The 16,261-nt window shown below is 29.7% G+C and overlaps 1 protein-coding gene across 1 annotated transcript; it reads left to right on the top strand.

Moving 5' to 3' along the window:
* Positions 1-7,725: 7,725 nt before the first annotated feature.
* On the top strand, positions 7,726-12,092 carry LOC105136703 (alpha/beta hydrolase domain-containing protein 17C-like). The gene is made up of 5 exons (XM_011042142.1): positions 7,726-8,229; positions 9,533-9,569; positions 9,660-9,896; positions 10,003-10,050; positions 11,373-12,092. Exons 1-5 carry the CDS (start codon positions 7,928-7,930, stop codon positions 11,856-11,858), a joined length of 1,110 nt encoding a protein of 369 aa, XP_011040444.1. The 5' UTR covers positions 7,726-7,927; the 3' UTR covers positions 11,859-12,092.
* The last annotated feature ends 4,169 nt before the right edge of the window (positions 12,093-16,261 follow it).

Here is a 16,261-nt window from a genome sequence, read left to right as displayed (position 1 = left end):
TTTTTTTTTTATTATAAGTTTTTTTAGTAATTTTTTTTCTGTTTATTTTTTCAAGATATTAATATAATTAATCAATAATTTATTTTTTGTTTTATACAAATAAAATTTATTTTTAAAATTTATTTTTTTAAATAATATTGTTGTTATATTCAACCTTATTTAATATTTTTTTATAGCATGTGTTTATTTAGTCAGTTTTATTTATATTTATTTTTTAAATTATAAATTTTTTAGAGTATAAATTTATTTTTTAAAAATTTAAATAAATAAATTTAATAAATACAATTAATTTGTATAAGTTTTTCAATTTATATTTTAAATTTTTTATGTAAAAAAGTACATTTAATTAACTTGCAAACCCTTTATTGAGACGAGACTTGTGGGTATTCTTCTCTTTCTCGAGGATATTGTCTTGGGCATCACAAACATGCTGCTTACATTCCTGCAGTGGGTGCCTTAGATACATGGGGTCAAGGGCCAAGGGCCAAGAAGATTTGTGGTGGTGTGCTCTATGATGCTGCAGATTTCACACCCGTCTTATTCCCTGAGATTCTACGTGCTGCACTTTCCTAGAAAAGGGCAATGCAATAATATTGTAGGACTGAGCCCTCCCTTAATTTGGGGTCACAAGGGTCCATCTTGATACAAGCTGGCCTCTCATGTTTCCATCTCCATTCTCAGATATGAACACGAGCATGGAAACATAAATCTGCTTTTATTCTGCTAATTGTTTTACCATGATCTGTTCTATGATTTCTTGTTGTTGCTAGTTTAGCGATCTCTACAGAACTACTGATTCGGAATGGGGCTTTTGTGCGAAATTTTTAGTTTTACCTAGTGTTACTGAAACTCACATGACAATATAACCTCGTAATCTACCAAATTTGCTCTTAATTTATTTGAGTTTCAAATTAAAATCAATGAAACAAAATTTAGTATGACTTTTTCTCAACTTGATAAAAATTTAATATGACTTTTTCTAGTGAGAATTTACTTTGAATAATTCATTTGATTTGATAAATCAACATATAATCTAGAGATTTAGTCAAAACCTAGTTTGTTTTTTTTTTTATATATAAAAAAAACACAAAACTATATTGGTTTAAGTTGTTTTATTTAAAAAAAAATAAAACAAATATTAGTTTAACTTTGATATTACCAATGAACTCTCTCTCTAAAACTAAGAATACTATTCATTATAATAGTATAAATATAAAATTATCCTTGAATAAAAAAAATATTTATATTAGGCATTAGAGTAAGATGATCTTTTTCATTATCACATAATTGTTTTTTATAAATTATATAGGGTTAGACTGGTCATTTTATTTTTTAATTAAATTACTAACTTGACTCTAGAATAAAAAAATATAATGCCTACTACTCAAGGCATCTTTATCTTTTTAAATTTTTTTGAATAATATAATTAAAAAAATGTTAGCAAGTGTCAGCGTGTGGACTACTCTTGGATTGTTCAAGCGATATATGTAAGGTTGTCCGACCATCAAATATCATTTTCAAGAACAATATTTGAAGGGTTTTAACACCCCAACACAATAGGATAACGCGTGCCCCAAACATGCATTGAAATTGACGCTAATGATTTTTTTTGTATTTTTTCTCTTCTCACCTCTAATTTCTTCCTAGCCCTTTCAAAAAATCATACCATCCTATGCAATTTATTTTCTCTTTATATTTGGTTCTTTTTTTGGTTTTTATTTTTTTTTATATTTTGAATAAGTAATGAAATTATAAATGTTTTGTAATTTCACCTCACTTTTATTTTTTAATCTTTTAAATTATAATTATTTTTTTATTTCTCTCCCTTTTCTTTTCTTTTTTCCTTTCAAATCTAGTCTATATTCTTCTGAAACTAGAGGTGAGTACAAATCATGAAACTATGTATATAATATACTTGCAAAATTTTAATTCAAAAAAATAATTAACAAGTTATTATCAAATATTAGTTGTTCTTAAAGTTGAATTGTCAATTAAATAGTGCAAGTAGCATTCAAGACCTCTTACAACAATAAATTGAAAGGATATATTACCAATCAAGATAAATAAACTAGAAAATATTTTCAAACATATTTATACAAAGACAAAAATTAGAGTTAAAGTAGGAAGAGCAAATGAAAACAAAGAAAGTAGAGAGAGAGAGAAAAACTCTCTATTAAAAAACAAAAGCCCCCACCCCTATTTATGTGAGAGGTGAGCAAATTAATTGAAATATCCATAAAATTAATTTGAATTAATTCATAGAAATTAAATTTTTTTAAATTTCAAAAAATCAGAGAAATTTTTTTTGTTTGGAGTGACAAAACTATGAGTAATTAATGAGAAGAAAATTGATAGACAAAATATTAATCCTAGTAGATTGAATGAAATTAAAAAATTAAATAATAATGGATTGACGAAGATAATATCCTGTAATAAAAAAATATTTTACAATTAAATCAAATCCATGTGCTCACTTATGCTTTTACACAAGGTCGATCTTGCTTAGATCATCCCCCCCTACAAAAACAAAGACTCTGATACTTTGCGAACCCAATTGTTTTTCATTTCAAGACACTACTATTCAGGCTATTAAAAGTACTTACAATCTTTCAATATGATATATAACTTTTAGTTTTCGTTTGAGAATTTTTTCAATTAAGAATTCTTTAAAATTAATTTTTTATTTATTCAAAATTGTTTTTAAACATGTTAATGTTCCATATTATAGAACTTATATTGAAGAATATCTTTAAAGAAAATCTTGACTACAAATTTAAGTGAATTTCATTTTTAATTTGACTTTAAATATATCTATTAATCATGTTATAATTATTTTTTTTCAATATCTTTTTGATTAGTTTGATATAAAAGGTTTGATAGGTAAACATGAAATGGTGTTTGAATTATGAAATATGAACCATTCCTATCCTTTTTTTTATTGGGTCCTTTTTTTTCCATTCCATTCTTTTTTTCTTCTTATTGATTCCTTTTGCTTCCCATTTAATAATTGTAGTTTGATATTGTAAAATTAATGCTCAGTAAAATCATGAACATTTAAATGCAATATGAGATATAAAAAATATTAAAGAATGGATGAAAATGCGACATAGGAGATAATAATTACCCACAATGTTTTCCTTTTTTTTTTCTTTTTTTAAATTTTGGTTGTCACTTAAATTTTTTTATTTTCAATTTAATTATTTTATATTAAGTTGATATTTTATATTTTATTTTGTTTGGTTTTAGATAGGGCTCTTATGATGTTAAAAATAAATTTTGATGTTGAGTTAATGCTTGATTTGACAAAATAAATTTTAATTTAATTGATTTAAACCAATTAAAACTTTAAAGATCTAATTTAAAATTAAAATAAATATTCAATCTTCTTTTCTTTATAAGAAATAAAATCTTTATCTCAGCTTTTTTACTTAATTTTTGGTTTGAGTTAACACATTTATTATTATTTATAGATACATATAGTTATCAATTTATTTTATTGAACATATATGTAAACTTTTTAGCTTGTACACAAGATTTTTCTTGGTGGTAAAAAAATTGTTAGCAATGTCTGCATCCCTTTTTTGTATTAAAGAAAAAGCTTCTTTCCATGACATGGTGTCGGGAATCAAACTAGTTATCACACCTATGATGAACGCAAAACTCTTCAAAATCAAATAGAGATAAAAATAATAGAATTGTCACTAAATAATTAAAAGAAACTACAAATTTTAAAATAGATATTAATCTTAAAGATTCAGATATTAGGTTAATTATATCTAAAAAAATATCAATATCATTCTTATTGTATTTTTTTCAAGTAAAACCAATTAAAATATCAAAAAACTCAATAAAGGAAGATCACTTGCTTTAATACCTTATTAAAAAGGATGAAAAATCACTGATGAGATGTGTGATTATAATCAACCAATTAAAAATATATATATATATATATATACCGGCTGGTTTTTTCAAAATTTTAATCGGTTTTTTTTTTCGGTTTTTTTGAACACCCCTGTAAACAGTTAGTTAAGTGCACACACACACATAAAAGATTGTAAGTAGGTTAAGTGCACACACACACACATAAAAGATTGTAAGTAGGAATAGTGTAGCCATTATTCTTTACAAAAATAACAACACACAGAAGATTGTGAAGCTTTTCTCCTGCAGCCGAGACCCAGCGAAGGTGATTGAAGAGCATCCTAAGCCATCTTTTTTACACCACACATTTTTCTAATGATCTGTGTATTTATTTTCTAAACAAAGTTAGCAAAAGTCAATTGTGGCGTCCGTGTTCCGTCAAAGGGTTTTTTCTTCTTCTTCTTTTATGATCATGTGCATCAAGCCCCGGATAGCAACTTTACAGGCCTGTGAGGGCGGTTATCTGTGTGTATATCACATCTGATAGTGTATTTATGAAGCACAAATATGGAAATCAAGAGGCTCCAGCGACCACTAGCAGTGACAATCGAGTGGGCTTGCTTCTTAGGAACCTGCCATGTTCATGAAAATGGGTCCTAGGACTGTTGACCTAGTTATTTTCAGAGCAGTGGCTGCTTTAATCACTTTGGGATCTGGGCAAGATATGGTTGGTGACGAAACATAATGTCTAGTCATGAGTGACTTGTAAATGCCTTCACCACCACATAACAAAACTTTGGGGTGCTTTCTTCTTAATTAATCTACTATTGTTATTATGGGATGGCATTGATGTTCTACTCTTTTTTTTCTTTTTTTTTTTCTCAATCAATCACTCATGAATGTGGTGTATGTATGTGTGTTGGTAACAGTCTCCGCTATGTAGACTTAAATTTCTAAATAAGAATATCATAATTTAATTTGAGACAAAGGTGAGTTTTTTTTTTTAATCGAAATTTCATCAGAGTTTTTTTTATATATTTTAGGATAAAGTTATTAATATTAAATGCAAAATCATTCTCCAACTATCCTGTGCTTTCAAACTCTTGTATTTATTTAATAATTTAAGATTTTAAATTTATTTTTACATTTTAAAGATTTTATCCATATACTTTATATTTACATAAACAGTTAATTAAGAGTGTGTATATTTAAGGAGTTAATCAAATATATACATTACAGTTTTAAAAAATAAAATAGACTAGACCATAAGATATACTATAAAAGCTTTTTCTATGTTAAATTACAATTCCTTAATTTTTAAGTTTTTAATTACAACAAGAGATAATTTCCCAAAAATTATCCAGGAGTTATCAATGTTGACCTAATAAATCAAGTTTAATAACTATACCAATAAATGTTTTACAGCTTAAATATTTTTTTATATTTTAAATATTTTTTTGTTGATATATAATAAAGCAATTCCTTGTTTGGTCTATATTTTTAAGCTTATTTTGTAGCTTTTATTTAAAGACAATGTTGATAATATTCACCTTATATTTGTGCATCTTGCATGATTTCCCAGCATTCAAATGTTCATCCTGGTTTCATAAACAACACATTCATCACATTAAAACTAATTCATAATCTTTAGGGTTTACTTGCTTATTTAGTCATTGTAGTTTTTTATTAGTTTATTATTTTTGAACTATGATTTTAGAGAAAAATAAGTTAAAAAACTTGCATGAGGGATATTACATATTCTTATTAGTCCATACAACAAGAGTTTAAAAAGTTTGCATGGCTTGTAAAAAAGTTCAAGAAAAATAAGAGAGAAAAATTTATCATTTCCTTAAAGTTTAAGGTTTAGTGAAGTATATATTATTGCTTATTTGATTTGATATATAATAGAATTGAATACATAGATTAATAATTTTTGCTTGCATATCTACATAACTTATTAGCTCAATTAAAATTTTATTGTTTCTTGAATCCATCAATATGAATAATACTATATTTAATGATTACTTGTAAACATAGTTATAATCATGTTTTTAAAAAATAATTTTTTTATATATTTTGAATTGTTTTGATGCGTTGATCTTAAAAATAATATTTTAATAATAAAAGATATTATTTTAATATATTCCAGCATGAAAAATATTTTTTAAAAATTACAAATATACACCAAAATAAATAATGACAAACATTTACTATTCATCAACAAGCATTGCCAATTGCAAGACAAAAAAAACTAGGATTGATATATAGATAATAAAAATCAATTTACAAGTTGGTTGGATTAACTTATCTCATGACATAACAATTAAATATTTTTAATTAAAATAAATTACTAATTAAAAAAATTATATATAAAACCCAATCATATCTTTTTAATTTTTGTAGTAAAACAAAATTATTTAAAAAAATTCTACATAGACAAACTTCATGATTAAAAGTTTGTTTAAAATTATGATAATAATTACGGTTTAAAATATTTTTTATTTATAAATATATTAAGATGATTTTTTTATTTTTTAAATTTTTTTAAAATTAGCATATTAAAATAATTTAAAATAATTAAAAAATATTAATTTCAAATAAAAAATTTAATTTTTTTTAAAAACACATATTACACCGCAATTCCATATAAAACTCGAGCCAGACATCACCGACAGGACGGTCTGGATGTGTATTGTAGTTAGGTATTTGTTGTCAAGATTCTATACGTTGAAGAAGGATGTTTCCTGTTGGGAATGGTAGAGACACGTGTAATAAAATGGGACAGCCTGGATGCCCTTTGGTTGAGTTTATTAGGAAGGAGCGAGCCTCTAGCGGTGATGGCTTCATATTTTTATCAAAGCCAATGTTTACTTTCTTTCCTGTTTTCAATTTAAAAGTAAATAGGGCAATGATCCCTATGCTGGAAAGGACTAGTTAAGGCTTTTTTCTTTTATTTTTAATAAAAAATAAATTTAATAATTCTAATTTCTAATATATATATATATATAATGTAATTTGTTCAGATGATAAATTATTGAGTTAGAAGTAAAAAATAAAAATAAAAATGAATAAAAGAATTCTTCAATGACTTAATGTTATCAAATGCAATTAAAGAAACTTAAAAGTGATTTTATGATAAAGAAAATCATACAATGTATATATGCTTTGAATTTCTCTCAAGCTTTTATGAAAAGAGGACATGGATGGATGTTTAAAGATATAATAATATTATTTTTTGTTTGAAAAAATATTTAAAAAATATTTTTTATTTTTAAAAGCTATTTCTGATATCAAGTCAAAATAATTCAAAAATATAAAAAATATTTTTTATTTTTAAAAGCTATTTTTGATATCAAGTCAAAATAATTTAAAAATAAAAAAAATATTTTTAATAAAAAATATTTTTACAAAACGCTCTTTAGAATGCAAATCTAAATTGTGGGTAAAAAAAATCATTTAAAAGAAAAATAATTAAAAAAATAAAAAATAAAAAAACCAAGAAGTCATCATAATGGTTTGACCGGTACATGGATCCAAAGTGTTCGGATTCCAAAATAAAGACAGTTCTCTTCTGGATAGGTTATCCAAATAAATAAAAAAAAAAGAAAAAAAGAAAAAAAGGAAAGGTAGCTAATGATCGAGACATGACCTAACTGGTGTCCACATATTTTCTCGTCTCTTCCGAGACCTAAAATAAATAAATAAAAGTTGAGTGCCAAAAACACAATAAAGACATTTATTTATTTTCTGCAGTAGAAACCAAAACCTTCCTTAAAAAAAAAAAGAAAAATCAGGACAGCAGACTCGCACGTGAGTCAGGCAGGCATCACACACATTTGCATGAGCCAACCTGTAATCATATCATTGCCCTCCAAGCACCTTTGCTTCTTTGAAAAACACTCATCACTTCACAAGCCAAAAGGAAAGTAAAGAAAAGGAGGAGGAACGCCCTTCTCCTGCATCCTCTTCTTCTTCTGCTTCCACTGCTGCTGCTGAGATTGTTCTTACTATAAAAGAGAAGAAAAGGGAATTTTTTTTATTTATTTGAGAGAGAGGGGGAGGAGAGATGGGAGGGGTGACTTCATCAATGGCTGCCAAATTAGCATTTTTCCCTCCAAACCCACCATCATACAAGCTAATTACAGATGATGCAACTGGTCTTTTACTTCTAGACCACTTCCCTCACCGGGAAAACGTTGATATCTTGCGTCTACCAACTCGGCGAGGGACTGAGATTGTTGCTGTTCATGTTAGGTACCCAATGGCAACTTCTACTTTGCTATACTCCCATGGAAATGCAGCTGATATTGGTCAGATGTATGAGCTCTTCATCGAATTGAGTATTCATTTGCGGGTTAATCTCATGGGGTAATTTCTTTCACTGTTTTTTCACTTACCCTTTTGTTTAATTTTGAAGATTTGTGTGGTTTTTTATGGTTTATGAGAGTGTGCATGTGGAGACAGTTTTTTTTGTGTTAAAATTATGAGAATTAGTGATACCCAGTTGGGATTTTGGAGTAAATTTTAGTTTGCTTTGTGTAGAAGGAAGCGATTTTTTGTGGGTTACTGGAAAGGGTTAGAAGTAGGTGAAAAGTGTGATTTTTTATTTTTTTGTGGAATTATGAATCTTCTTATAAAGTTTCTTTGTTTATTTGATTAAAGCGGGTGGAAGAATTCGAGATCAAGTGATTGGTTTGTGACTGATTCACAGATTAGCTAAGCAAAGTTGTTTTTATTGTAGATCCCTTCTTTATGATATCATAATTCTACGATGCTATTCTTAGATTGGTTAAGATTCTTGGTTTTATCCAAGAATTATGATATTTTGATGGTGAGTGATGGGATCTCCTATGAGGTTTGATCTAAGCAATTATCATGCTGGATCGATTAGGTTCTTCAAGGCGAAAAGTTGGTTAAAGGAATTGAGACTAACTTCGCTTCTTAGAACCTTCTGGTGTTCTGCATACACTCATGTTTTCCATCTTCTTCATGTCTTGTAAGTTGTTAGCACTAGACTAGTGTTTTCTATTTGCTCTGCAATTTTATCAAGAAAGTTGAAGTTGAATCCTTATTTAGGGTGGCTTAATGGATAAAAAGTTGGCAAGCAAAAATATAGGCCAGAAAATTGAAGAAGAACGAGCATTTATGCATGAGGGTTGTTTCAGAAATCCTGAAGCATGCTTTTGTTTGCTGGTTTTCTGTTTAGATTTTGACAGAACTCCATGTGCATGGCAGCTAATTTGGAAAAAAAAAAAAAGTGCATGGATCTGCCTCACTGGCATGATTCTAGACTTGCAAGTGCCCAATTTGAATCTTATCTGGAATGGATATATTATTTAGAGCTTTTTGTTGCATCAAGTTGTGCAACTTAAAATAGCTGGCCAAGCATGCAACAAACTTGAGAAAAATCTGGTGTGATAAGGAGTTCTTTTTGCATGCAAGAGGAGTTTTTATGGGGTACTAGACCTGGGTACTAGACCTGGGTATTTTGTCTCTACCATCATATAGACATTGACACTACGTGATATATATATATATATTGGTGGTTATCTCTTACAGAGTAGAGGTCAATCCATGCTTGTAGAATCTTTGTGTAGTAGTTAATCCAACGCTCAAGCATCAGATATAGAAAAAGAATCTAAGCTCTTTTTATTTTTTTCAATTTGTCCAGGTACGACTACTCTGGCTATGGACAGTCATCAGGAAAGGTAAGCCATGTAGAATCTTCTTCAATTTTATGTATCTAAACTTTTTGTGGCAAACGGGCCCTCTGAAGCTCATACAATTGCTCTCTGCAGCCCAGTGAACAAAATACATATGCAGATATTGAAGCTGCTTACAAGTGTCTTGAAGAGAGCTATGGTGCCAAGCAGGAAAATATCATACTTTATGGCCAATCTGTTGGAAGTGGCCCCACTGTGGATCTTGCTGCGCGTTTACCTCGACTAAAAGCTGTTGTATTGCATAGTCCTATACTATCAGGGTTAAGAGTGATGTATCCTGTGAAACGCTCATACTGGTTTGACATCTACAAGGTTAATATTTGGCTTCTTGATCTTCTTAAATGTTATGTATTGTGTTTTAAAGAACATCTATGCATCTACCATGTGTCTGAACATGGTTTTGCTTACATTTTTCCAGAATATAGACAAAATTCCACTGGTGAAGTGTCCTGTGCTGGTAATCCATGTAAGTATTAGAATTCTATATCCAGTGGTTTAAATTACACAGTTTATTTTTTGGGTTTTCTCCATTTTCTAATTGGTGTTTGGTCAACTACTAATGTAATGTCATGCAATTATAATTCTCCAAGTCAATAACTGTTGGGGGTAGTCAAAACCTTTCTGCAAATCCTGCAGTTAGTCTTGTATACCATTTGAATGCACAGCATTTGGATAATGTAGATTATGAAAACACATTTGTTAGAAACTAGAGGTATTAAATGAGAGGTTCTTGTGACAAAGAAGACTGGTTGAAATGAGTGGCCTTGGAGTAAAATATATAATATGAAATTTGTTAATGAGAAGTTAGACATGGTACTTTTTGGCAATTGGAACAAACTGCATAAATTCATTGAAATCTCAGGTGCTAAGAGAATGGGTTATAAGCAGAGGCTTTTGTTTGAGGTGGATACAATAAAATTGTGAAAAAGATGTGTAGCTACACTGAAGTGTTTTCTGTAGGGAGCTTGGGCTATCGCATATGTGAAAGTTCTTGTAGTGATAAAAAAATAAACAATCTGAAAATTGACTGCTAATAATTATTGGAAGATTAGACAAAATGTACCTTTTCCCTAGTTCCTTGGTTAGACTATATCTTGTGTTCCTTATGCATATGCCTTGCAGCAGCCTCCATTTCAGGACTCTGGCTATGTTCTCTCTCTTATAACATGTCTATGTAAATCATACCTTGTAAATTCTTGCAGTCCAAAAGCCCAAAATCTTATGTAGTAGCTCTTCATAGGCAGAAATCAGTAGTTTTTATCATGATAATGTTTTGCAGTGAGGAATTTTATCCAAAATTATCCACCACATCCTATAAGTGCTTCTTGGTTCTATACAGAACAATAACCTAATGCATCAGATGTTGGATAACTGAGTCCAAGATTTTTCTTCTCCTCTCTAGCTGTTTCCAGAAAACAACTCAAGTTATGCAGACACTAATTTATCATGCATGCCTCAACAGTCACATTATATTTCCAACAACAAGTAGAAAGTGTTGATATTTAGAAATTATAAAATTATATAAGAAAATACAATAAATAAATATTTCAACTTAGGAGCAGAGTCTATCATATAATGATCCATATTTTAATTATAATCATCTTTGACAAGACTTTCCTATTAGAGGCTGAAATTTTTGCTGGTCATCATTGCATATTCAGAGAATGCAAATGAACTTTATTTTGAGTTATGTGATCCCTTTCGGCTTTCTTGTTCCCATTTGGCAATTTCTTGTTGGACCCTGCTAAGAAATTTCAAGCATCAATCCTTATGACTTTCTTCTTGCAGGGAACTGCTGATGAAGTGGTTGACTGCTCCCATGGCAAGCAACTTTGGGAGCTGTGCCAAGAGAAATATGAACCTCTATGGCTCAAAGGAGGTAATCACTGTAATTTGGAGCTGTATCCAGAGTATCTTAGGCATCTAAAGAAGTTTATAACAACAGTGGAGAAATCCCCATCTGGAAGAAGTTCCGGTAGGAGAAGTGTAGATGGGTTTGAACAGGCCAGACGAAGCACTGATTGTTTTGAGGCCCCGAGGAAGAGTACTGATCGGAGGGAGAAACCGAGGAAGAGCACTGACAGGACTGAAAAAATGAAATTTCACGAATTCAGGTTTACACACACAGACAAGCTAGAAAAGTTAAAGGTCTCCTTTGAGCACATGGAGAGATCACGGAGAAGCGTGGAATATTATGATAAATCTAGAAAAAGTGTTGACGTACAGGTAGAGAAAGCACGGAAGAGTGTCGACTGGTTGGAGAGAATTCGGTAACTATACAAAATCATTTGTAAAATTGGTGGTTTAAATATGCTGTAGGGGAGGGGATAAGAAAGTAGAAAGGAAAGAAAAGGATGGGGAAATTATTTGGGCATTTTTTTCCGGTTTAATTCATGGTTTTCAGTGTGTGCCTTGTTTCTTGTTACAGAACTGCGTCATGGAATTGTAGAGCTTGTTATACTAACCTCTATTTGTTTTCCTTTGGTTGAATGGAAAATGGAGTTCTTTCAGTCTCAGTTACAGTAAATTAGTAGCTGTGTGTTACAGCATCTTGATGCTGCAGTGGACATGATGTGAACAATTTTCTTGAAGGTCGTTCTTAAAATCTTGTCTAAATCATTTGGAAAAGGCTCCAAAACTAATCCCAATTACCAGAAACTAAGAAGAAGCTTAAGGTCGGTCATTGATGATTTTGTTTTCCAATTGTATTTTTTTACTGATTAATTATATATTATTAAATTCGAAATTAATTTTTTATTTTGATTTAAAGTTTTATTTTATCTATTTTTTAATTTCTGGTTTAAAAAGAGAAAGAGAAAGTTATTGGAAACAATGGGAGAAAACAAATAATTGGCTGTCATAATATTGACGATAACATCATTAAATTTAGTATTAATAAGTTATATTTAACGGGGATAATTTAATGATGGTATGTTTTATTCATAAACATGTTTGGAAAAAAAATAATGAGTTTTATTTTGATTTTTTGGGTTCAGTTGATTTTGTTTTTTGTGGATGATATGGGAGTATTTGATAGTATTATATGGTTTATAAAGATTTTTATAGTGTTTATTAGATATTTTTGTTAAGAGAAAAAAAATGAGGCAAGAATATGAAAATAACTCGCTTTTTAAAGGGTAATTAAGGTCCATCCGCATAGCCTAACCTTCTTTCAAAAACCTTTAAGATTGAGTTTAAATAATTTTTTTAATTTTATTATTTATTATTTAATTAATTTAATATTAATATTTATTTAATATTATATAATTAAAATAAAAAAAATCTTATTAAACTTATTAAAATCCACAACTCATTATAAATTTAACAAATTAATTTGATTAACTAAAATTAGCCTAATAAATCATTGCTTGAAGGTTAAAAAAAGACCAACTTCTTCTTCTTCTTTTTTAAGTCAAAAACTTTTTTTTTAATAGTCCTCCATATTTTCTTTAAACATGCATGTTTAGTCTGTTTTGTATGTTAATATTTTATCATTTAATTTTATTTATTTATTTTTAGATTTATTAGATGGATTAAATTACATAATTTTTTTTATATAATTTAATTGAAAAGCTGAACTGAATAAGAACTCGAGTAAAAAACTTTCAAGTTTGATTTATTAAACTAAATTAGAAAATAATATTAAAAAATTATCACCAACTAGAATACTTTTTTGCATTTAATTTTATTTTAGTATAAGTCATAATATAACACAGGCAGTAAATTAGTAAACACTAATTTACAATTTCAATGCATTGATATTAGGCCCGGCTAATCCTTCCCTAACTTAGGTTTGACCTAAAAAGGTCAATTCAAAATTTATTTTATCAATTTAATTAAAATATGAGTTAACTTCCAAAAAAGAAATTTCAAATCCACTTTTTTTTTTTAATCCATATCAACCACACTGGCAGGATAATGAACAAATCATAAGCTAACAATTTCAAACAACTTTATATTTGAGAAGGTTATTTGATGAGGTGAAGTTTCATAAGATATTTTTTTTTAACATATTAAAATTATATTTTTTATTTTTTAAAATTTATTTTTAATATCAGTATATTAAAATAATTTAAAAATATTTAAAAAATAATTTAAATTAATTTTTTTAATTTCAATAAAAAAAGAGGTTGTACCCGAACCCAAACAGGCCCAAGCAGACATGGGAATTTAGTACATCATTGATATGGCTGGTTTTCGCAGAAAACTCATGTCCTGCAGCTAATTTTGATAGGGAAAAGGCTACACTTGTTTCGGAACACAAATATAGTGGTTTTAAAATAGTTTTGAGTCGATTTCATTGTTTGGAGAAGGAATGGCAATTTTGTGTATTGTAGATAACAGTATAAGGAGACTGAATTTTAACTGAAAGTAAGCATGCAAAGCATGAAGAGTTAATATACAGAGTCAGAAAAATCTCCTGTTTAGCTGTTCAAGAACAATTTTAATTCATCTTCTTAGCAGTGTAAGGAGACTGCATTTTAATTGAAAGTATGCATGCAAAGCATGAAGAGTAATATACAGAGTTAGAAAAATCTCCTGTTTGGCCGTTCAAGAACAATTTTAATTCATCTTCTTCTTGCTTTAGGGAGCTTGTCTTTTATACCTTTTGTTCTATCAATTCATGTTTGGATTTTCAGTTTTTATGTGTAAATATCTCAACATCAATTGGGTTTTCTTTCATCATTTCAGCAAGAAAGACTTGAAAATGAGATGGAGATCAAGAGGGTCAAAGAAGAGCCATTGCAGCAAGCTAAAGGAAAGGATGCTCTTGTATGAGTTATTTGCATGGTTGGTCTGTGTCTTCACAAAACAGTGTCACTGAAAACAAAGGAATTGGCAAATTAGCTTGGTCATGCCAACACTTCTTGCCTCATGTTGGTTATTCTTCATTCCTGACGGATGACATATCAAAATTGTTTAATGTTTATTGAAGCAATAACTACAATTATTGAAAGAGTTACATGCCGTAATTGATCATACATGAAGAGTTATTAATTAATAAACCCTCTTCAGCATTCTTTGGCTCTAAAGACAAAAGAGGAACATGGGCGTTCCATTTCCTAGATGGCTTGATGTGATTTCAGCTTCATCTTATCTAAAATTCTTTTACCTGCAATTGCTATTACTGAATTCCTGAACATGAAGTTCTTGAGCTTTAACAGATGGACTTGGTTGGGGGTTAAAATCTTCAAGGGGCAATATGAGTTGAGGTGTGGTAGATATGGTATGCTAAAAACAGCATGGCCACTGTTTTAAGATGATTCTGCAATGTCAAATTGATTCAATGAACTGCTGTATCTCCGTTGTTGATCATGTAGCTTATAGATCTTCCGTAATATTAGATGGATGATAATTGGTACTCTCGTTGTTCTACATTCTGTAGTTGGTCCTGCGTTCTGCAATCATCTTCTCGACTGTTTGTAGTAACAAAACCACATTGGTCTTGAAAGTATGTTTCTCATGCCCACCGTGTAGGTTGAGGCTTGATCTTCTTGTTATCTAATGAAGTCTTAATATGAGCTAGAGTTTATGCCTACAATAATTTCTTTGAAGATCAATGCACGGAATCCCTTTAAGTCTTGCAGAAAATCATGACCGTCTTGTAGTTCGTAAGTAATAGTAGTAGATCAAAATCATTCAAGAAGGGAGATCACTAGTTTTTTGAAAAATTCTGAAACTGTACAGCTAAGCTGGACTCGCTCTCTTTCATGGATGTTCTATAACCGTGCAAGTGATTTCTCTCTCCCTCTATTTTGTGTGTGTTTTGTGTTGTAAAGGGATAAGTCACCTGCACACTACGCTAGAAAAGTCATACAAGCAATACCTTGCCCACAAATGTAGTTAATTCCAATTTATAGAATTTGGACTTTGCCATTCATTATGTCTTGCCGCTACACATCATCCACCTACCTGGGGATAATTGGCCCTTCAAATAATCCCAAAAAACAGAAAAAGGGAAAAAGAAAAGCTTAAAGTGTAGTTTTGCATGGTGGAGCAGGTGGTAATAAATCAACTTTTCATTCAACGCTCTTTTAAGCTCAATTTATGGGAAAGTTTGGCAGTGGCCTGTGGGCACACATATGCAAAGAACGTGGCTCCATACCATAATCTGGAGAGTTCTCATGTTTCATGATCTGAAAATAGAATTACTTGCAGAATTCACTCAATGCCTTGAGAGTTTTTCCAGTCTCTTTCTCCTCTTAAAACGAAACCATTTCAAAGATTTTTATGAGTAGATTCAGTTCAAGCCAAAGCAGTTGCAAGCAACTTTATTCCAATTTGCAAAACTATCGTGGCTCGATCAAAAGCTTCTATGGACGCAACCATTTTTATTAATCAGTCGTCACCCCCTATCTTTTGGCTCTCTTTTTTAATTAATATTGTGCAATAGCGTGTTTTGCATGCAAGGATCATCCTGTAAAATGCCCTATGCCCAGAAGTTCTCAATGTTAACTGCACAACTTGTATCCTTCCCTTTTCCTCCATGGGAATTGAACTAGACTTTGTTTATATGTGTACTTGCTTGTATATCTGAAATCACTCCAAGTGTACACGAAGTTTGTTCTCCATTTTTATAAGAACACTATCACCATATCCTCCTTTATATGCATACAGAGTCGATGCCCATAAGAAACTTGTAACTTCTTTATTTATTATCCTTTGTTCTATTCTAC

This window comes from Populus euphratica, unplaced genomic scaffold (assembly GCF_000495115.2).
Source record: "Populus euphratica unplaced genomic scaffold, PopEup_1.0 scaffold60.1, whole genome shotgun sequence".
In the NCBI taxonomy this organism is placed as follows: Eukaryota; Viridiplantae; Streptophyta; class Magnoliopsida; order Malpighiales; family Salicaceae; genus Populus; species Populus euphratica.
This window is presented reverse-complemented; position numbering and strand designations above follow the sequence as displayed.